The sequence below is a fragment of the Bos taurus genome, chromosome 22 (assembly GCF_002263795.3).
Source record: "Bos taurus isolate L1 Dominette 01449 registration number 42190680 breed Hereford chromosome 22, ARS-UCD2.0, whole genome shotgun sequence".
Taxonomy (NCBI): Eukaryota; Metazoa; Chordata; class Mammalia; order Artiodactyla; family Bovidae; genus Bos; species Bos taurus.
Window position 1 is genome coordinate 56,400,226 of NC_037349.1, and position 23,051 is coordinate 56,423,276.

The 23,051-nt window shown below is 46.1% G+C and overlaps 1 protein-coding gene across 10 annotated transcripts in view; it reads left to right on the top strand.

The window, feature by feature from the left end:
- The window catches only part of TMEM40 (transmembrane protein 40), a 32,574-nt gene extending 12,155 nt beyond the window's left edge, over positions 1 to 20,419 (top strand). Inside the window, exons 2-13 of one of the 10 annotated variants that reach the window (XM_010817961.4) lie at positions 2,076 to 2,116; positions 5,670 to 5,741; positions 6,566 to 6,703; positions 10,103 to 10,192; positions 14,440 to 14,493; positions 17,060 to 17,095; positions 17,460 to 17,504; positions 17,864 to 17,911; positions 18,596 to 18,667; positions 18,751 to 18,825; positions 19,326 to 19,388; positions 20,262 to 20,419. In XM_010817961.4, the coding sequence (XP_010816263.1) occupies positions 5,678 to 5,741; positions 6,566 to 6,703; positions 10,103 to 10,192; positions 14,440 to 14,493; positions 17,060 to 17,095; positions 17,460 to 17,504; positions 17,864 to 17,911; positions 18,596 to 18,667; positions 18,751 to 18,825; positions 19,326 to 19,388; positions 20,262 to 20,281 (705 nt within the window). In that variant the 5' untranslated portion in view covers positions 2,076 to 2,116; positions 5,670 to 5,677 and the 3' untranslated portion in view covers positions 20,282 to 20,419. The remainder of the gene's footprint in view (positions 1 to 2,075; positions 2,117 to 5,669; positions 5,742 to 6,565; positions 6,704 to 10,102; positions 10,193 to 14,439; positions 14,494 to 17,059; positions 17,096 to 17,459; positions 17,505 to 17,863; positions 17,912 to 18,595; positions 18,668 to 18,750; positions 18,826 to 19,325; positions 19,389 to 20,261) is intronic. The other 9 variants (XM_024983303.2, XM_010817960.4, XM_002697107.7 and 6 more) reach the window with 9 other exon arrangements.
- Positions 20,420 to 23,051: the final 2,632 nt, after the last annotated feature.

Here is a 23,051-nt window from a genome sequence, read left to right on the forward strand (position 1 = left end):
CAGCAGAGGGTTCATGAACGAGGTGGTATTTGCACTGTGCCTGGAAAGTCACGTACAGTTTTGGCAACAAGGAAGAATGGCCTCAGTGGAAGTCTGGAGGCCTGCAAATGTGAGTGTGCCCAAGGGCTACCACATGAGCAAGACAGCTAAAGTAGGCGACAGGTAGGAGCAGCTTGGCGAACTGTTGACATATTTGGCATCCTCCAGTAGCTCGCTTGCCCCCATACAGCTCTGAGTCTCTTCTTCCCCCTGAAATTCCACCACGAGAGATGATCTCAGCCTCTGAGATGTACTGGACACCTGCTATGTACAAAGGGTCCTCTTCAAAATATAGATACACCCCGGGGCTCATGGTTGTCAGTTACTCGTTCCCAGATATCAGTTCATTTTATTGGCTAGTGATTTCCTAATGCTGAGCTGAATTCTGCCCTGAGAAATGGGAGTTTTTATTCCAGAGAAGGGTAATGGAGCCTGGAGTCTAGGACATGGGAGATGGGAGGGACTGGGGCTGGACCCCGAATGCCCAAGGGTCATAGGAGGTCTATGGAAGAGGGAACTCACGCTTATGGAGCCCTCCTCGGGCAGACACTGGCTGGCTTTCTTCTCTAAGGTGCTGCCATCACAGTTCACAATTGAGGTAACTAGAACTTGGAGAAGGGGACCGCCCGGCCAGGGTCATCTCGTGCACAAGTGATGGAAGTGAGGTTGAACCCTACTCTGTCTGACCCCACAGCACATGCTATCTTGTTGCTGCCCCGTCACAATAATGGTCATCATCTCAGCTGGCGTTTATTCACTCCCTGCTCTATACCAGGCATTGTTCTGAGTGCTCTGTGGGTTTTAACTCATGCCATTCTCACAACAATACACTATGAGGTAAGCACTATTATTGTCCTCATTTTGCAGACAAGGAACCTGAGGTCCACAAGAAGTTAAGGCACTGGCCCGGAATGCCGCAGCTCCAAGGGTCAGGGTTCACACCCAGGCTGTCCAGCTCTGAGGCACGGGGAAAGATGCTGCCTTGTCTGGGGCTTGTGGTGGATTAAAAGTAGATTCTCCACCAAAGACAAACAAAACCCCCATGAACTCATAGGTACAGAAAAGAAATTGGTGGTTTCCAGAGGTGAAGGGTGGGTGGGAATGGGTGAAATGGGTGAAGGGGGTCAAAGCTACAAACTTCTAGTTATACAATAAAAAAGTCCTGGGGGTGTGATGTACAGCATGGAGACTATTAGTTCAAAATACTCTGTTGCATATTTGAAAGTTGCTCAGAGGATGCTGCTGCTGCTGCTGCTAAGTCACTTCAGTCGTGTCCGACTCTGTGTGACCCCATAGACGGCAGCCCACCAGGCTCCCCCGTCCCTGGGATTCTCCAGGCAAGAACACTGGAGTGGGTTGCCATTTCCTTCTCCAGTGCATTAAAAGTGAAAGTGAAGTAGCTCAGTCATGTCTGACTCTTAGCGACCCCATGGACTGCAGCCCACCAGGCTCCTCCATCCATGGGATTTTCCAGGCAAGAGTACTGGAGTGGGGTGCCATTGCCTTCTCCAGCTCAGAGGATAGATGTTAAAATTTCTCATCACAAGAAAGAATTTTTGTTTAACTATGTAAGGTGACAGATGCTAACTAGATTTAGTATGGTGATCATTTTGCAGCATTTACAAATATTGAATCATTATGTTTTGCCCCTGAAACTAATATAATGTTATAAGACCATTATACCTCAATAAAAATTTTTAATTAAATTGAAAAGAATTTTTAGGGCTTCCCTGGTGGCTCACCTCTTCCCAGCTTTGCACTCAGTGACATCACGTTGATGTCAGCCAGTAGGAGTGTTCATATCACAGAAATCAGGAACCTATACAAATCAGAGCTTTATGGTTTGCTTTGTTGTTGGCCTGAATTGAAGAAAGTGGTCAAGCAAATGTTAATAATGCAGATTAAACCTCAAAACTGTAGGCATTACATTCTACTTGTTGTATATGAAATTCACAATACAGAGGACCTTATTTTTTATTATTTGTGTGCTCTGCATTCTTTTAAAATTTTTATTATTTCTTTTTCTTGAGATATAGGTTGATTTGCAGTGTTTCAGGTGAACAGCAAAGTGATTCAGGTATACATATACATTTATAGCTATTCTCTTTTAGATTCTTTTCCATTGGAGATTATTATAAGATACTGAATATAGTTTTCTGTGCTATACGGTAGGTCCTTGTTGTTTATTTTACATACAGTGGTGTGTATCTGTTAATCCCAAATTCCTAATTTACTCCCGCATTCATTCTTTACATCAGTAACATTTACTGCAGATGTGTGTGTGTGTGTGTGTGTATGTACTTTCCCCCCAGAACCACAGAACATCTGTCAGCTCCCCACTCACAGTTCCCATCCACTCTCAGTCTGTTGGCAGGAACATGAGTCACAAGGTCCCTTGGCCAAATCTAGCATCCAGGGATGCTGGGAAATATTGTCCCTGGCTGGATGACCATGTGCCCAGCTACAATCAAGGCTCTGACGGGGGCAGCCCAACCATGGCAGCTCCGTATATTTCCTCTAGAGAAGGGCACCAGCTCACTGAGTTTAGTTGTTTAGATTTTCCAAGGCCACACGTCCAGCCTTCTCAGGGCCTCACTTGAAGGGCCTCTTCGAGTTACCACCAGCACCCACTCAGAACTTCAGGAAAGCACAGGGTATGGTGTCCTGAAGGGGCGGGTTCCCAAATGTCATTCTGCAGCTCCAGGTGCCTGCTTCCCGCCCTGGCTTTGACCATTGTGTCTGTAATCCCAGCAGGTATTCCAGCAGGGCCTGACTGCATGATGGCCTTTGAGCAGTTTCAGGCTCCAGAACAACGTTTGGGGTTGCATTAAACAAAACGTGGGTTCTGGAGTCTCAAGTTACTTCATTCTTTGAGTCTCAGATTCCTCCTCTGTAAAGTGAGGATGATGAAATTTACCTCGCAGGGTTATAGCAAAGGTTAAATGAGACCATCTTTTGCAAAGTTTTGTTATCTAGAAACTATAATTCAAATGTGAAGTAATTAATCCCAGTTCTCTCCAGATTGGTTTGTGATCCAGCTCAGGTGGAATTATGAGCATATAAACCCATTTCTTGAGAAACCTATATGCAGGTCAGGAAGCAACAGTTAGAACTGGACATGGAACAACAGACTGATTGCAAATAGGAAAAGGAGTACGTCAAGGCTGTATACTGTCACCCTGCTTATTTAACTTACATGCTGAGCACATCATGAGAAATGCTGGGCTGGAAGAACAAGCTGGAATCAAGACTGCCAGGAGAAATATCAATAACCTCAGATATGCAGATGACACTACCCTTATGGCAGAAAGTGAAGAGGAACTAAAAAGCCTCTTGATGAAAGTGAAAGTGGAGAGTGAAAAAGCTGGCTTAAAGCTCAACATTCAGAAAACTAAGATCATGGCATCTGGTCCCATCACTTCATGGGAAATAGATGGGGGAACAGTGGAAACAGTGTCAGACTTTATTTTTTTGGGCTCCAAAATCACTGCAGATGGTGACTGCAAGCCATGAAATTAAAAGACGCTTACTCCTTGGAAGGAAAGTTATGACCAACCTAGATAGCATATTCAAAAGCAGAGACATTACTTTGCCAACAAAGGTCCGTCTAGTCAAGGCTATGGTTTTTCCAGTAGTCATGTATGGATGTGAGAGTTGGACTGTGAAGAAGGCTGAGCGCCGAAGAATTGATGCTTCTAAACTGTGGTGTTGGAGAAGACTCTTGAGAGTCCCTTGGACTGCAAGGAGATCCAACCAGTCCATCCTAAAGGAGATCAGCCCTGGGTGTTCATTGGAAGGAATGATGCTAAAGCTGAAACTCCAGTACTTTGGCCACCTCATGCAAAGAGTTGACTCATTGGAAAAGACTCTGATGCTGGGAGGGATTAAGGGCAGGAGGAGAAAGACGACAGAGGATGAGATGGCTGGATGGCATCACTGACTCGATGGACGTGAGTTTGAGTGAACTCTGGGAGTTGGTGATGGACAGGGAGGCCTGGTGTGCTGCGATTCATGGGGTCGCGAAGAGTCGGACACGACTGAGCGACTGAACTGAACTGAAACCCATTGTAAAACTGCTTAGTACTATACTGATGTAAGGTGGCATATAACATTTTAAGTTATTTAAAAAATTGTTATTTTATTATAACAAAAGCAGTACTGTTAAAAATTTAGAAAATGCAAAGTGAAAATAAGAAACTAAAAATACCCATAATGCTATAACTCAGAGATAACTGTATGTGTTTATAAGATATCAGAGATAACTATATATATTTATATATGTGGACCTCTAGGGACTTCCCAACTACTTATACTTTGATATAGCTCCAACAGTTAGAGCTTGAACAGTTATTAACAGAACAGTTATTAACTTGTTCTGTTGTTGTATTTGGATTCCCCCCTACCGTGCCCTCCAACTCCCTTATTCAGATAATCAAATTATTTTGAAGCATGTCCCAGACATCATATAATTTCATCATGAATAATTCAGTGTTCATCTCTAAATTGAAGGATATTTTAATTATTTTTGGCTGTGCTGGGTCTTTAGGTGCTGCATGGGGGCTACTCTTTGTTGTGGTGTGTGGGTTTCCCATTACAGTGGCTTCTCTTGTTGTGAAGCATGGACTCTAGGTTTTCTGGCTTCAGTGGTTGTGGCACGCGGCCTGTGGAATCTCCCTGAATCAGGGATCAGCCTGTGTCCCCTGCATTGGCAGGTGGATTCTTATCCACTGGACCACCAGAGAAGTCCTGAAGGATATTTTATTTTATTTTTTATTTATTTTTAGGATATTTTAAATAAATATAACCTCAACTTAAATATCACACCTAAAAAAATAAATTCTCTAATGGAGGATGTGGATAACAGGGAGAGGCTGTACATGTTTAGACACAGGGGGTAGATGGGCAATCTTTGTACCCTCCATTTAATTTTTGGGTTTTGTTGTTTGTTGCTGTTTGGTCACCAAGTTGTATCCAATTCTTTGAGACCCAGTGGACTGCAGTGTGCCAGGCTTCCCTGTCCTTTACCATCTCCTAGAGTTTGCTCAAACTCACGTCCATTGAGTCCGTGATGCCATCCAACCATCTCACTCTTTGCCACCCCCTTCTCCTCCTGCCATCAATCTTTCCCAGCATCAGGCTCTTTTCCAATGAATTGGCTCTTTGATTTAGGTGGCCAAAGTATTGAAGCTTCAGCTTCAGCATCAGTCCTTCCAATGAATATTCAGGGTTGATTTCCTTTAGAATTGACTGGTTTGATCTTCTTGCAGTCCAAGGGACTCTCAGCAGTGTTCTCCAGCACCACAATTTGAAAGATACACCCAACTGAATGCAGATTTGCAGAGAATAGCAAGGAAGCCTAAGAAAGCCTTCTTAAGTGAGCAACACAAAGAAGTAAAGAAAAACAGTTTTGCTGTGAGCTGCTCTAAAAACTAAAGTCTATTAAAAAAACAAGTTCTTAATAGTATCAAAAGTTGATCATTACTCAGATTTCCCTATTTTTGTGTTTCTGCTTTTATAAATTGTTCTTCTTGTACCTTTGAATATTGGGTGTTTGTATTTTTCTTATTTATTTGCCAAGCTCTTTATATATTAAGGATATTAACTAAGGTAATATTAATTACTTCCTCCAGGAAAAGCCATGGAGACTTCAGGATCACTTCAAGACCACAGTCAAGTTCATGGAGAATCAGAAGATCTAGACTGTATGTTTGCTTTCTCTAACCCTCTGGGCAAAGCTACATGGGAAATAGTGTCCAGCAATGACTGGAACAGAAGACCCTGCTCAGCTCATGTGGCTCAATGAATGGCCCAAGTTACAGTTGAAACCTCTAGAGAAGTAGTGATTTTATACACTTGCACATGCGTGTGCTTGGTCCAGTCTGTCCCCCAGCACTCTCTAGCAGTGGGAACCCTGCTCCCCTGAGATTTTGCTCCCCCAAATCTCAGAGGCTCTGGGAGCTTGGACTGGCATTAGGGAGAGTCCCCAGAAGGGGGGAAGGGTCCCACATGCCCCCAGAATGGGAAGGTTTAGGGCTTGATTGGATCCCACTTGCTCTGTAATTTACAGAGAATTTTAAATTGGCAACTGTTCCGTGCAGTGTGGGCTTCCTGGTGACTCAGCGGTAAAGAATCCGATCCCTGGGTCGGGAAGATCCCCTCGAGAAGGAAATGGCAAATCACTCCAGCTTTGTTGCCTGAAAAGTCCCATGGACAGAGGAGCCTGAGAACACAACTGAGCAACTAAACCACCGCCACCTACACTGTAGCGGTCTCTTGGAAAGGATGACGGGCTTAGAAGCCCCTCTGTGGGCTCCATATTCAGAGAAACGCCTGTCTTTGGCCTTCCTAGAGCCTCTGGAGCCCTGATCTCCTGCACCTCCCATGGGCCCTAGGGGTTTGGGAAGAGTACCCCACAGTCCAGCCACTCCTGGATCCCCAAGTCCATGTAGACCCCTAGGAAGGCCCTGGTGGTCCCTGGGGTGGGAAGGGCAGGAAATACTCCTCCTTAACTACATGTGCCTCCCAGATGGAGAGACGGATTCCCACAAGCAAGACCGGGAAGCCAGACTCGTTTCTCAAGGACAAGATGAGAGAGACAAGTCTTCCTCCTCTTCATCCTCCTCTTCATCCTCCTCCTCCTTGTCCTCCTCATCCTCTTCCTCAGGTAAAGCAATGACTTAATTAAAGACACATATACTACAATATCATTAAAGACAAGCATTTACGTGGAAAAAACAATCTCCTGTCCTCTCCCACCTCGGTATTGCAATTCTGGTTTTCCACATTCCCTTCCTGAGACTACCTTTCCGTACACATAACTTGTACAGTTATAACTCCCACATGGACAATTTTGTCCTCAGTTTACAATTTCTTCGCTGTCTTATCCTAAGCATTTTGCCGTGTTATTCCATAATATCTTAGCAACTATTGTTTTTTGTTTCCCATATAGCCCCTCATGTCAAGGAACATCTTAGTTTCCTAGGAGCGCTTTGGAGCCAGAGGCAGTGCATATGTGTGTTCCAGCAGCCTGCCTGGGCTCACACCCTTTCTTTACCACCAACAGCTTTGTGTCCTTGGGTAAATTGCTTAGACCTGTGTGCCCTGGGGTCCCCATCCATCAGATGGAGACCATAACAAAAGTCATTATATCATAGGATTTGTTGCTGTTGTTATTGTTTAGTCACTCAGTCGTGTCTGACTCTTTTTGCAACTCCATGGACTATATAGCCCGCTAGGCTCCTCTGTCCATTGGATTCTCCAGGCAAGAATACTGGAGTGGGTCGCCATTCCCTTCTCCAGGGGATCTTCTCGACACAGGAATCAAATCCACATCTCCTGCATTGCAGGCGGATTCTTTACCACTGAGCCACCAGGGAAGCCCAGCAACTCATCAGGAAGGGTCTATTTTTATTCACATTTAACAGATGAGGAAACTGAAGCCAGTGAGGTTAGCTGTTGAAGAACTTCCAGAGGCAGGGGGCTCCAGCAGGGGATTCTGTCCCTGTTTCTCCTCCCTACCTGGGCAGGGACGTTCTGTCTTCTTCTGATTCTGAGCGACCCTCCGGGGATGCTGCTTCCCTGCAAATATTCTCCACTACGTGCAGCCAGAATTCCCTTCCTTCCAGTCTCCAGAGTACACATGGGACTGGTCATATCAATCAATAGTTTGCAAAGCTGAGCCCTAAGAGAAAGCATCAGGAAAACAGACAGAGTCCTGGAACCTTCGAGACAGACTGACATTCAGGATCCTGGTCCCTGATCCTACCCTGGTGGCCAGCCGCTGTATCTTGGACGCTGAGCATTCTTCAGAGACAGACCATTAGTCTTCGGGGCCCGGAGCCTGAGTGTCTCCCAGCTGCCTCCAAGCCCCCTCCACACAAAGGACCCTAAGTCAGAGTCTGGCATCCAGCACCACTCTCCCTACATATCTATTTGTTCTTAATGCAGACTATTATTTTTTAATTAAAACTTTTTTATTGTAATAGATTACACATGGGCACATTATAGAAAATGTGAAATATTTAAAGAAGTAGAAAGAAGAAAGAAAAACATCCTTTGTTCTGTTAGATAACCACTCAACACATATTAGTGTATCTCCTTACATTTATTCAATATATGTTAAATTGTATATGTGTATATATTTTTTGTCCACGCTGCACAGCTCGTGGGATCTTAAATTCCTGACTAGGGATCAAACCCAGGCCCTCTGCAGTGAAAGCATGGAGCCCTAACCACTGGACTGCCAGGGAGTTCCCATCAATAAATATTTATTGAACGTGAACCATGTGCCAGGCTCTGTGATCACTACTGGGGGGGCCAGCAACTAACTGTGATTTTTTTTCTGCCCAAGTTAATTTTTTAAACAATTGAATTAGCACGTAAAAAAACTATCCTCATTTTAGACAGCATACAATTCTGTAATACCTTTTATTTAAAATTATCCATAGGGAACTATATTCAACATCCTGTAATAAATCATAATGGAAAAGAAAGAGCAGTCCTTGAACAAATTTTAAAGATTATATATTTTGAATATATCATGGAGAAAGCTAAAATAATTTTTGTTTGCATATTAACGGAGGTCATCCCTGTTGGACAGAATTTGGAGTAATTTTTGTTTTCTTATTTTCTGTATTCTTTGATGTTTTGTAAAATGTGATGAAAAAGCCTTTTGGGGGCATTGATTAATGTTTATAAAATACAGAAAAGAAGAAAATAGAAGCCTCTCAAAATCTTATCTCCTGAGATAAATACTATTGTTGTTATCCTGTTAAAAATATTTGTTTATATTTATTTAGCTGCACCAGGTCTTAGTTATGGTGGCATGTGGGATCTAGTTCCTTGACCAGGGATCAAACCCAGGCTCCCTGAATGGCAGTGCAGAGTCTTAGTCACTGGACTGCCAGGGAGGTCCCCCACTGTTATCTTGATGTGCTTCCTGTTCCTAGTTGAGATCACATATGCACTGGTTTGTAAGCACAGTTAACTTGCTTTCCTGGAATTTAAAATTGTATCCACAATAGACCAGGAGTTTCCCAAACACTGTGTGTGCGCATAGTTCACAGTCATGCCCAACTCTCTCAACCCCATAGACTGTATGTAACCTGCCGGGCTCCTCTGTCCATGGGATTCTCCAGGCAAGAATACTGGAGTGGGTTGCCATTTCCTTCTCCAGGGGATCTTCCCAACCCAGGAATCGAACCTAGGTCTCCTGCATTGCAGGCAGACTCTTTACAAACTGAGCTACGAGGGAAGCCCTGTGCCAAAGCACAGTGAGGGACATTAGGACTGCTGGGGCTCTGTTAATCATCCCAAGGGAAAGGGAGTCCTCTGAACCCGAAGCCAGAAACTCCTAGGCCTGAATCCCTGGAATGTGGACTGATCCAAGAGTTCAGATGATTCGGTCGTTCTTCAAGGCTTGATCAAGTTCCTGCACCAGGCTGGGCAACCTTAGGACAGTGGTGCCCAGGCCTTGTCCTTCAAGAACTCAAGGTGGTTGGAGGGATGAATAGCACCATGGACCCTCATGCCCACAGTGTCAAGCACAGACAGCTGACACTATAGAAACCCCAGAGGAGGGACTTCCCTGGTAGTCCAGTGCTTAAGACTCAGTGCTTCCAATGCAGGAATGCAGGGAGCACAGGTTCAATCCCTGGTTGAGGAACTAAGATCCCACCTGCTGGGGAGGGTGGGCAAGACGGTGTGCTGGGACAACTAGAAAAGCCCCTCTGCAGGAGGTGTTACACCAGCTTAACTTCAGGATAAGGGAGCAAGTGGAAGGGCGTTCCAGGTGGGAGACCAAGCACAAGAAAAAGCACCTCATAACAGTACCTCGTGGGCCTTGTCTTATCATCATGAAAGTCGCAATAGAAATAGTAAGTGATTTGTTTAAGGTCACACAGAAAGTTTGTGACAGTTCCTGTTCCCCAGCCCTCAAAGCAGACTTCTTTCCCCCCGACCACACTGCTCACAGAAACTAAATTCCAAGAACCAACACCAGAATGAGGTATTTCCAGCTCAGTCCAGGCTGAGGTTCTCCTACAGCGTGTGTTTGTTCTTGCAGAGAACAGTGATGAGGACCAGCACCCCCGAGTAACCAGAGAACGTCAGCACAGCCAGGGGGCTGGACTCCCCCGCAGGGGCGGCTCACCCGGTAGGCGGTAGGCCTCGCCACTTCTCCTTTGTCCACTCAGTGGAACTGAGTGTGTCTGTGTGAAGATGTTCCTTGCAGCATTGTTTATAGTAGGGCAATCATAGAAACAACCTAATGTCCAACAGCACAGCAGAGCTCTGGTCTTCATCCATCTCTAAAGCGAAAAAGAGAAATTTAAATCATAGAGTTGGTTTGATCTCATATCAGTTCAGTTCAGTGGCTCAGTCGCTCTTTGTGACCCCATGGACTGCAGCACGCCAGGCCTCCCTGTCTATCACCAACTCCCGGAGTTTACACAAACTCATGTCCATTGAGTCGGTGATGCCATCCAACCATCTCATCCTCTGTCGTCCCCTTTTCCTCCTGCTTCCAATCTTTCCCAGCCTCAGGGTCTTTTCAAATAAGTCAGTTCTTTGCATTAGGTGGCCAAAGTGTTGGAGTTTCAGCTTCAATATCAGTCCTTCCAATGAACACTCAGGACTGATCTCCTTTAGGATAGACTGGTTGGATCTCCTTGCAGTCCAAGGGACTCTCAAGAGTCTTCTCCAACACCGCAGTTCAAAAGCATCAATTATTTGGCACTCAGCCTTCTTTATGGTCCAGCTCTCACATCTGTACATGACCACTGGAAGAACCGTGGCGTTGACTAGATGGACTTTTGTTGGCAAAGTCATGTCTGTGCTTTTCTAATATGCTGTCTAGGTTGGTCATAGCTTTTCTTCCAAGGTGCAAGCGTCTTTTAATTTCATGGCTACAGTCACCATCTACAGTGATTTTAGAGCCCAGAAAAATAAAGCCTGTCACTGTTTCCATTATTTCCCCATCTATTTGCCATGAAGTGATGAGACCAGATGCCATGATCTTAGTGTTTTGAAAGTTGAGTTTTAAGCCAGCTTTTTCACTCTCCTCTTTCACTTTCATTAAGAGACTCTTCAATTCCTCTTTGCTTTCTGCCATTAGGGTGGTGTCATCTGCATATCTGAGGTTATTGATATTTCTCCCAGCAGTCTTGATTCCAGCTTGTGCTTCATCCAACCCCGCATTTTGCGTGATGTACTCTGCATGTAAGTTAAATAAGCAGGGTGACAAAATACAGCCTTGACGTACTCCTTTCCCGATTTGGAACCAGTCTGTTGTTCCATGTGCGGTTCTAGCTGTTGCTTCTTGACCTTCATACAAATTTCTCAGGAGGCAGGTAAGATGGTCTGGCATTCCCATCTCTAAGAATTTTCCACAGTTTGTTGTGATCCACACAGTCAAAGGCCTTGACATAGTCAATAAAGCATAAATAGATGTTTTTCTGGAACGCTCTTGCTTTTTCTATGATCCAACAGATCATTTCTATGCCAACAGATGTTGGCAATTTGATCTCTAGTTCCTCTGCCTTTTCTAAATTCAGCTTGAACATCTGGAAGTTCTTAGTTCATGTACTATTGAAGCCTTGCTTGGAGAATTTTGAGCATTACTTTGCTAGCATGTGAGATGAGTGCAATTGTGTGGTAGTTTGGACATTCTTTGGCATTGCCTTTCTTTGAGAATGGAATGAAAACTGACCTTTTCCTGTCCTGTGGCCACGGCTGGAAACTGTGGCCACGGCTGGAAACTTTCCAAACTTGTTGGCATATTGAGTGCAGCACTTTAACAGCATCAACTTTTAGAACTTGAAATAGCTCAGCTAGAATTCCGTTACCTCCACTAGCTTTGTAGTGATGCTTCGTAAGGCCCACTTGACTTCAGACTCCAGGATGTCTGGCCCTAGGTGAGTGATCACACCATCGTGATTATCTGGGTCATTAAGATCTTTTTTATATAGTTCTTCTGTGTAGTTTTGCCACCTCTTCTTAATATCTTCTGCTTCTGTTAGGTCCCTACCATTTCTGTCCTTTATTGAGCCCATCTTTGCATGAAATGTTCCCTTGGTATCTAATTTTCTTGAAGAGATCTCTAGTCTTTTTCATTCTATTGTTTTCCTCTATTTCTTTGCATTGATCACTGAGGAAGGCTTTCTTATCTCTCCTTGCTATTCTTTGGAACTCTGCATTCAGATGGGTATAGCTTTCCTTTTCTCCTTTGCCTTTAGCTTCTCTTCTTTTCTCGGCTATTTGTAAGGCCTCCTCGGACAACCATTTTGCTTTTTTGCATTTCTTTTTCTTGGGGATGGTCTTGAGCACTGTCTTCTTTACAGTGTCACAAACCTCCATCCATAGTTCTTCAGGCACTCTGTCTATCAGCTCTAATCCCTTGAATCCATCTGTCACTTCCACTGTATAACTGTAGGAGATTTGATTTAGGTAATACCTGAATGGCCTAGTGGTTTTCCCTACTTTCTTCTATTTAAGTCTGAATTTGGCAATAAGGAGTTCATGATCTGAGCCATAGTCAGCTCCGGGTTTTTGCTATTTTTGCTGACTGTATAGAGCTTCTCCATCCTTGGCTACAAAGAATATAATCAATCTGATTTTGGTATTGACCATCTGATGATGTCCATGTGTAGAGTCATCTCTTGTGTTGTGTGTTGTTAGAAGAGAGTATTTGCTATGACCAGTGCGTTCTCTTGACCAAGAGAACGCACTGGTTCTTTGCCCTGCTTTGCCCATTAGCCTTTGCCCTGCTTCATTTTGTACTCCAAGGCCAAACTTGCCTGTTACTCCACGTATCTCTTGACTTCCTACTTTTGCATTCCAGTCCCCTATGATGAAAAGGACATCTTTCTTAGTGTTATTCTAGAAGGTCTTGTAAGTCTTCATAGAACTGTTCAGCTTCTTCAGCATTAGTGGTTGGGGCATAGACTTGGATCACTGTAATATTCAATGGTTTGCCTTAGAAATGAACAGAGATCATTCTGTCATTTTTGAGATTGCACTGGAGTAGTGCATTTTGGACTCTTTTGTTGACCATGATGGCTACTCCATTTCCTCTAAGGGATTCCTGCCCACAGTAGTTGATATAATGGTCATCTGAATTAAATTCGCCCATTCCAGTCCATTTTAGGTCACTGATTCCTAAGGTGTCGATGTTCACTCTTGCCATCTCCTGTTTGACCACTTCCAATTTACCTTGATTTATGGACCTAACATTCCAGCTTCCAGTGCAATATTGTTTCTAATAGCATCGGACTTTACTTCCATCACCAGTCACATCCATAACTGGGCGTTGTTTTTGCTTTGGCTCCATCTCTTCATTATTTCTGGAGTTATTTCTCCACTCTTCTCCAGTAGCATATTCGGCATCTCCTGACCTGGGGATTTTATCTTTCAGTGTCCTATCTTTTTGCCTTTTCATACTGTTCATGAGGTTCTCAAGGCACGAATACTGAAGTGGTTTGCCATTCCCTTCTCTAGTTGACCACATTTTGTCATATATTTTGTAAAAAAAATGACCCATATGTGATTATAAACAAGACTGGAAAGCAAAATATCAAAATGTTAACAACGGTTATCTCTGGATGGTTATATTATGAATGATTTTTCTTTTCTTTTTTGTGAACTGACTTTTACCATACATGTTTTATGATAAGATTCTTTTATTTTTATAAGAAAAATATAATTTTGTGTTTTTTTTTTTTAAAAAACAAACAACTTTAATAAATGTTAGCCTAAATTGATCGTGGGAAGAAAAGAACTTGGGGGAAAGAGACTGGATTAATGCCTACTACAGATTCTGACACACAAGGTGTTTAATAAATGTTCCCATGACTCTGCACCTGAGCTCTGGGTCCTATTTCTGGAGATAGAAATGACCAGGAAAGCAGACCTTGGTAACAGATCTGGATTTGAACCTTTAGAATTGCCAGTTCCTGGCCGTGTGACCTTCAGAGAATAACAGCTTTTGTGAGCCTTAGTTTCCTTATCTGTAAATTGGGGAGGGAGAGGTACTAATACCTTCTTCACAGAATCTCCGAGAGGGTCAAATGGAATATCAACTATAAATTGCCTAGTTCAGTGTTGGTATATAGTAAGTGCTCAATAAATGGTGGCTAGTATTACTGACTTTGCACAAGGCCCAGGTCCTCTCTGGCCCCCAGTTCTTTCCTGAGCTGAACATGGTCAGCTCAGGATGTGTGAGGGGTGTCAGACAGAGTAGCAGGAAATCTCTTGTAAGGTTGTCTTTGCTTCTTGAAAACCTCCCACCTCACCCTCTACACAAGGACTCTGTTACTTTTTAAAGCTTCCAACACCAGAAGAGGGAAGCCACTCTGGGGTGCTGTCACTGGGGGAGCTAACTAACAGGTTTTTGTCTCCACCCAGGTGCTGAGCATGGGGAGCCTGACGTTTTGAAGGATGAGCTTCAACTCTATGAAGGTAATTGTTTGTCCAGTGGCTTTGGGCGAAACAGAATAAAGCAAAGGACACGAAGGCTTAGGGCCTTGTTGGGAGGAAGCAAGGTGATGAGGGTGTTTCATGAGCTGAAAGTCGTGGGCAGATGTATGAGATGGGGCAAGGTGAGTGGTTACAGCGTGAGCAGATGGAGGTGGCGACAGGAGTTTTCTACCACAGTCAGACTGTGCCAGAGTATATTCTGATCTATAGCGCGACTTTCAGGGAGACTGTCACCAGTTACCTAACCTTTTTGGATCTCAGCTTTCCAACCAGCAAGATGGAGCTTGATCAGTACCCTCTCTCTTGGAATACTGGGTTGTTTAAGCATGCATGGGAAAATTAAGGACCTGATCTCTACAACACTTACATTATAGAGTAATTGTCTCTAAGCATCGTCACTTTTACAGCAAGCAGATGTAAATATTATGCCACTTTGCTTGGTAGCACTGTGATGAAATGGAGGAATTTGTAGGAATGAACTTGTTTACCAGAAAGCCTCACAAATGCGCACTGCCAGATAAGAAAGTCTGTTTTAACTTTGTTTAATCCAGCAGTTCCATAATCTGCTTGGTCTCTTAACTCCTGATAATAACCCAAGGAATACAACAGGAAACACAGACATTCAAGAAATGTAAATGAGATGTCTTAGTGTCTGGAGAAGGCAATGGCACCCAACTCCAGTACTCTTGCCTGGAGAATCCCATGGACGGAGGAGCCTGGTGGGCTGCACTCCATGGGGTCACTAAGAGTCAGACACGACGGAGCGACTTCACTTTCACTTTTCACTTTCATGCATTGGAGAAGGAAGTGGCAACCCACTCCAGTGTTCTTGCCTGGAGAATCCCAGGGACGGGGGAGCCTGGTGGGCTGCCGTCTATGGGGTCGCACAGAGTCGAACACGACTGAAGCGACTTAGCAGCAGCAGTCTTCTGCATCAAGCTATTACCAATGGCTGCCACTGGGTGGCGGCATTGTACTTAATTGTCATACTGTCTTTGAGTTTTCTGATTTTCTTTCTTTTTAACAGAAAGGGCATTATCCGATTTAGAAAAAAAAATGTTTCTAATTGCTCAGGTCGTGCAAGAAAGTTTTCACTGGATGTAAAATGAGAAACTGTTATATATATACATACACACACACACACACACACGCATATATTTTAAATGTTTTTTTCTCTTCAAAAAGTAAGTCACATTCACTGTTGAACACATAAATATCATCATGTATTTGTGAATTAATTCCTCCAAGTAATGAGTTACCCCCAAGACATTGGAGGTAGTTGGTAATTACACTATGGGAGTCGCATTTCGTGCTGTTCTTGGTTGCTCTGGGTCCCCTCGGTGCCGGCCCCTCTTTGATCATCTGCAGACAGTGGTTCCGGTTTGCACATCAGCCCTGAGGACAGTTCAGCCTCCTGGATGTTTGTTGCCAGGAGTTGAGTGCCCGCTCCTGGTGTTTGTGTCCTGAGGCTGACCTGGAGGAGGGAAGTGTACAGAGTGGGGGCTGCTGCCTGCCCTGAGGGGAAGAAGATGACAGGCTAGGAGAGAAGTCACTGGGGATAGGAGAGGCCCCAAGAACCAGAGGGTGATGAGGTGGAGGGCCGCCCAGGCCAGATGAAGAGAAGGCTGCAGCCCAGCGCAGGAACAGGGCTCCACCCATCCTGGGCAGCCCCGACCAGGAGCTTGACACTGCGGTCGGGGTCCAGGGCCCCCAGAGTACAACCCAGCTTGGCCTGTAAACTCTGGGCCTAATGGGGCTGGGGCGCAGGCCTAAGTGTCCTCACCTGCGTCAGAGCAATGAACAGGCACAAATTGCAAACCGGTGGCCTGTGTGTGCAGATGTGTTTTATCTGGATCCCAGCATGTCTTTATTATTATTCTTAATGGTGCATCCGTACTCATTTGTGTCTGACTCTTTGTGGCCCCATGGACTGTAGCCCGCCGTGCTCCTCTCTCTATGGGATTTTCCAGGGAGGAATACTGGAGTGGGTTGCCATGCCCTCCTCCAGAATCTTCCTGACCCAGGGATGGAACCCATGTCTCCTGCATTTCCTGCATTGTCAGGTGGATTCTTTACCACTGAGTCACCTGGCAACCCCCGTTATTCTTAATATATTTCATCAATTCAATTGTGTGACTAATAGTTTTTCACATATGGACATCTGTGAAATCGGGGTGCATCTTAAAATCACTGGCAACCCACAGTTATAATTGACGTCATTCTCACAAACCATGACATCTTTGATTGGATGGAATGTGAATTGCCAATTTTTTTATAGTCAAGAAGTTTATTTAAAAACCTGAATTTCTAGCTTCTCGTGGGACATTAGAAGACCTGTAACATGGGGCAGGCATAACTGTGGCAGCTTTCAGGGACTGCCCTATGGCACCTGTCCCTTTAGATGGAAAAGAAGCCCTCCAGTTTGCTCCAGTGCCCTCTGCAGATCAGTGGAAAGCCTCTGGGTGAGAGAGTTCCACCTTCCCTGAGGTGTAACTTCTTACCACCCAGAGCATACAAGTATATAATCACTGATTTCTGTTCTGTGCAGGTGTGCCCGGGGAGGTGGTGCCTTCAGGAGAATCAGGTAAGTGTCTGTTAGGGGCGGGGGGTCATCGGTGCTGGTATTGATGAGGTCTGGGCATCATCTTTCCCCCAAGACAGCCAGCTGCTGTCAGATGCATGACTACAAAAGATGGGACCCCATGTCCACTCTGGGCAGGGGCTCTGACCTGAGCTCAGTAGGCTGGCGGGGCTGGCTGTGGTATGAGGGGGGCCAGGGAAGGTGAGAAAGGGGGTCCAGGCAAGAGCAAAGGGATTACTGATAACAGTCTATAGATAGATCCCCTGGGCACTGGAGAATCTGACAGGGGCATTTTCAGAGGTCACCTGTGGCATCTGTTAAGGGCCCAAGCTGGCCTGGGCACTAATGTTGAGTTTCTAATTTCCAGGACTCCGAAGGAGAGGCTCTACCCCAATGAGTGGTAAATATGCAGGTAGTCGGGGGTGGCCTGGATTCCAAGGCCTGGGACGGACTACAAACAGCCTGGGAGGTGGGAGTGGGAGTCGGTTCCAGCAGCGATGCCATCATTACCCAGGTTGTCATATGACCCAGAAAAGGGGCCTCCGGGCTCAGGGGACGTGGAGCAGAAGAGACTCAGGCCTGTGGAGCAGGTGGGCGTCAGTAGGGGTCCAAGGACAGTTGCCCCACCTTCCAGCTTTGCCCTGACCACCCTGAAGTGAGCGCCCTCTGACCCAGGAGCTAGAACCCGGGAGAGCCCTTCTCAGTGAGGCCTCCTCAGAGAGGATCCCCCGAGTTGTTCCATTAAACACTCATCTCTCTCTTGTTCCCAAGGAGAAGTGGAGGCCTCTCAGCTAAGAAGACTGAATATAAAGAAGGACGGTAAGGAAATTAAGGTTCTAGGGCTGCTGCCACTGTCTAATTTCAATTTCTCTGGGGAGGAAGTCAGCTGGTGGCCTGGAACAAAAGTAATCACAGCCCACCTCTGCCACTGGCCTTGCAGTTCACAAACTCCTCAGCTTGGAATCAGCTTGAGAGAGTGTTCCAGTGATGCCCATTTTGCAGATATGGAGACTGAGGCTCAGGGTCAGGAAGTGGTCTCACAGCTAGTGAGAGGCGCAGCTTGGGCTTGGACCCTGGTGGTGTGCTCTTTCTGTTGTACACGGAGTCACTAGGATGAGAACTGCCCTCCAGGCCTTACGGCCATGATGGGGAGCAAGGACTGGGTGGGCTGGACTCTAGGGAAGGAATTATGAGAACAGGCGAGACCTTCTCAGCTATAGGCCTGCAATCGTGGGGGTCTCAAGGGGAAGGATGACGGTAGGAAGGGAGACCATGGTTTTATTTTATTTTCAGCCACGCTGGCAGCACAAGGGCTCTTATTTCCCCAAACAGGGATCAAACCCAAGCTCCCTGCAGAGGAAGCTCGGAGTCTTAACCACTGGGCTTCCAGGGAAGACCCTGGAACAGCGAATAAAGCTCCCGTTGAGCAGAGATAAGAATACTTTTAGTTAATTAAAAAGAGAGAGAAAGAGGTAAACAGTAACCCCACCTCTGCCTTGACAGATGAGTTTTTCCATTTCATCCTCCTCTGCTTTGCCATTGGGGCCTTGCTGGTGTGTTATCATTATTACACAGGTGAGTGGGTGGTGCGGTGTGGGAATACGGGGAGGGGGTCTGGATCTGCAGGCTGATCATTCTCTCCCTTGCTGCCCCTGCAGACTGGTTCATGTCCCTTGGGGTCGGCCTGCTCACCTTTGCCTCCCTGGAGACTGTTGGCATCTACTTCGGCCTGGGTAAGGCCCCACCGCAGGCAGAGTCTGGTGTGGGGGCAGTGGCTGGGCCGGCCACGGAGGCTCGCCAAGGGCCGGAAAGCCACGACTTAAATATTTTGTAAAGATTTCTTTATGCTCATGTTTGCTTCCTGACTGCTCTCAAGGTCAATGAGAGGTCATTGGCACAACCCCATGGAAAAAAATGGGCAGCTCCATGAAAATACAACAGAAACAGTTTAAAGTGGCAAACAAACAGAATTAGCCAGATCCTGAAAACAAGGCAGTTAATGGAGTGGGTGCCGAATTCGCCCAGTTTCCTGGCATTGTTACTGCTGTTCGTGGTTGTTTTCAATAATAATAACTCAGGCCTATTATCTAAGCTTAACCTGCTGCCTGAAATTCCATCAGAGCTCTGTTTGTATGGGTGAGGCCTTTGTCCAAAGTGGGCAGGGGGAGGTCTGCCCCTGGGGTCCCTCGAAGCGGGCACAGGGCTGCATCACCTTCCTCTCTGTTTCTGGCAGTGTACCGAATACACAGCGTCCTGCACGGCTTCATCCCCTTCTTTCAGAAGTTTCGGCTGATAGGTAACGTTCACATTCTCCCTCTGTTCACTTTGTCTCTCCCCACCGGGGTCTTCTGCTGCAAATGAGCCTTAGCATATAGGAAAGAGTCAGAGCCCGGAGGTGAGGGCCTGAGTTCAAGGCCTGTTGTTGTGGTTCAGTCACTCAGTCGTGTCCGACTCTTCACGACCCCGTGGACTGCAGCGCGCCAGGCTTCCCTGTCCCTCACCATCTCCCGGAGTTTGCCCAAGTTCATGTCCATGTTCAAGTCCTCCCTCCTCCAATTTCCTATTTCTGAGGAGCCTCTTTTAGCCTCAGTTTCCTCAGCTGGAAAAATGGGTGTCATAATACCTACAGCACAAAGGTGTTATGAAAATCAAATGAGGAATGGATGCAAAAGTCCTTAGGTGTGAACCGCTGTGGAAGGGTACAGGGGACCTGGGTATTCCTCATTTGCTCAGGCAACTTTGAGCCTCTCTGAACAGTATCTTCTCTGTGATTTTATTTGCTTAATAGCAACTTGTGTTGGGAGTGGGTTTTAGTTCTCCTACACTTGACCAGTGAGGAAACTGAGGCTCAGAGAGGTAGAGTGACTAGGCCGGAATCACACAGCTAGAGTGGCCAGGCAGGATTAGAGGAGATCCGCTTTCTTGACCAGCAGCTCTGTGCCTACCATTACATCACAAAACTGACGGGCCAGGGGCTGTGTGTCTCTAGGTCAGAGACTTCCATCTCCTTTAATCCATCGGATGCTAAAGGAGAAACTAGCTGTAACGGTTGTGGGTCATGACTGCCTTATGTCAGCTGTTAGGGGCATTTGCGCCTCTGGGGTAACGGTGGGGAGGAGGCCTGGCTGCCTTCAGAATCCCGTGCCATCCTGTGGGCTTTGCCTTCCAGGCGTCAGGAAGACTGACTGAGGCCAATGCCCGGTGGGCGGCCAGGCCAGGCCCCGGTGTGACCACCACCGCATCCTCTCCACCCATGAGGACAGAGCGGCGTCCTGGGAGACACGCGAGCGGGCCACGCTAGAGCAATAAAGAAAGTGCTTTGCCTTCCATGTGGAGTGAACGTTGGCACCAGCCGGGCTGAGGTGTCCCTCGGGCAGTGTCTGCATGAAACCCAGATGCCAGGATGATGGCAGGAGCGGGGAGGGTGTGGGCCTGTGCCCTTCACAGGGGCCTGGATCAGCAGGGGGGTCCTGGGACATCAGTCCTGTCTGGAGACAGTAGGAGCCCCTGGGCCCTGCAAGCTGTCATCTGTCTGGGCTTGTGATTTCTCTCAAGTGCCCAGGCCATCCTGGCCTGCTGCTCTGAGGCCGGGGAGCACCACGCTGGGCCCCGGGGGTGAGCCTGACACAGGTGAGATGTTGGGGACTAAAGCCACAGCATCCGGCGTCTTCCCTCAGCTCCTCCAGGGCCAGCCCTGCTACGCCTGGACTCCACCAAGATTCAAATAAACCCTCTCTTCCCTAGACTACAAAGAGTCAGCTAAGCGTTCCTTTAGGTTTCTCGAGTGTGAGAATACATTCGGGGTCTTCTCTGACCCCATTGAGTCAGAGGGTAACCTTTTCCCACTGGACAAACTATAAAAGGGAATAAATGCGAAAAGCCTGTCATTTTAGGTCCAAGATTTCAATTGTACAGGTTTGGAATAGGAGACAGGGTTTTGCAAATATTCTTGTGAAAAAAGATCTAGAGCTGTGAGGTATTCTTAGCTCAGTAAATACCAAAGAAGTGAGATAAGAGCACAAAAAATCCATGGTAAGCTCGGGTTTCACTAATCGAGGTATAGCGTCTAGATTGAAGGAGGTGAGTATGTTCTCTTGTGCACAGTCAGGCCACACCGATAGAATGTTTTAGATTCACATGTCAGGAATGACAGTGACAAAGTAGAGAAAACACAGAAGAGGAAACCAGTGTGGATATAAAAAATAATTGGAGAACCGAGGACTCTTCAACTTGCAGCAGAGAAAAGTGGGGGCCTTCTCTGAGCTCATAGACTCTGAAGGACACTTTCTCAAGTGCTTCCGCAGGTCCCGGCCCACTGCGTTGGTTGAATTTTCACAGCAGCCTCAATATATGTGCATCCCCCTCATTCTGCAGATGGACAAACGGAGACTCAAGGACACGGAATAACTTGTCAGGTTCCCACAGCAAGTCCGGGGCAGAGTGTGAGTGTGCCCAGGCCTGTGTTCTCCTAGGCCAGTCCCCACAGCAGGCAGAGCATCCCTGAGCCAGCCGCAGTCTCCCCCAGTATTTCTCAGCTTTGGGATGTCTCAGAGTTACAGAATATTTTTATCAAGTGAGAAAAGGAGAGCTACCAACTCCTTACTTTGCCCATTAAATAAAAATAACAAAAAACAGGGCTTCCCTGGCAGTTCAGTGGGAAAAATCTGCCTGCCAGTCAGTGCAGGAGATACAGTTCGATCCCTGATCCCGAAAGATCCTGTTTGCCTCGGAGCAGCTCAGCCGTGTGCCACAGCCGTTGAGCCTGCGTCCTAGAGGCTGTGCTCCGCAACAAGAGAAGCCCCCTCAGTGAGAAGCCCACGCACCGCAACTACAGAGTAGGCCCTGCTCACAGCGACTAGAGAAAAGCCCGAGCAGCAACGAAGACCCAGCACAGTCAATAAAGAGATTAAATTATTTTTTAAAAAATAAAAAAAAATCAACTGTCAGCATTGTTTTATAACAGAAAGGATAGTAGCCCCAAATCAAAACAGCAGGGACATTATCATCAGAAACAAAATGGGCCTTAAAATGAAAAAAAATGAAACTTTATGAACATCTACTGGGTGTCCTTTGCCCTCCAATCACTGTGGTCTGATGAAAACTTAATCTTTTGGAAACTGTGAGACTAGAGAATTCCTCAGGACTTGTACGTTTTCTCGTTCCTGGGATTTTCCAACTCAACTCCTACACCTCAAGGGATGAAAAGCCTTGCTGCCTCCCAGAGCACCTTGTACTGCAAGAATTTTCCTGCTCTGTTCTAAGAGGCCTCTGTCAGTGAAGCTTAAGGCCTTATTTCAGGAGGATAAAGTGAGCCACGAGTAGGGAATGTTCCTGATAGTCACGGCTGTATTCTCTCAACACTCAGCTCTCAGCTCAGCCCTGACAGCGTCACCTGGGGCCCAGCCCTCCAGCCATGTTCCTTCTTTCCAAGTTTGCTCCGGCTGTACTGGGTCGCTTGCATTTCCACACAAGCTTTAGGATCAACTTGTCAGTTTCTGCCGAGAAGCCGGTGGGAACTCTGCTGGGATCGCTTTGCACCTGCAGATCAGTTTGAAGAGGAGTATCTTCTTTTTTGTGGTGGTGGGGGGGTGGGCTTCTCAAGTGGCGCTAATGGTAAAGAACCGACCTGGCAATGCAGGAGACCTGTATTCTTGCCTAGAGAGTCTCATGGACAGGGCAACCTGGAGAGTTACAGTGCATGGTGTCAGAGTCAGACACGACTGAAGTGTCTTAGCACCTTGCTTCTTTTTAGTGATGTATTACTTAAAAAAAAAAAATTGTTAGAAAAAAAAAATCTCCCCGAATCCCAGAACTAAAATGAACCACAGATGGTATTTTGGTGTGTTTCCTGTGAGTCTTTTTAGTGCATGAGTTCATTTGTTTTGATTTCAGGCCTTTTTTTCTCTCATACATAATAAGCATTTTTCCGTTACTACATACTCTCCATAAGCATCATTTC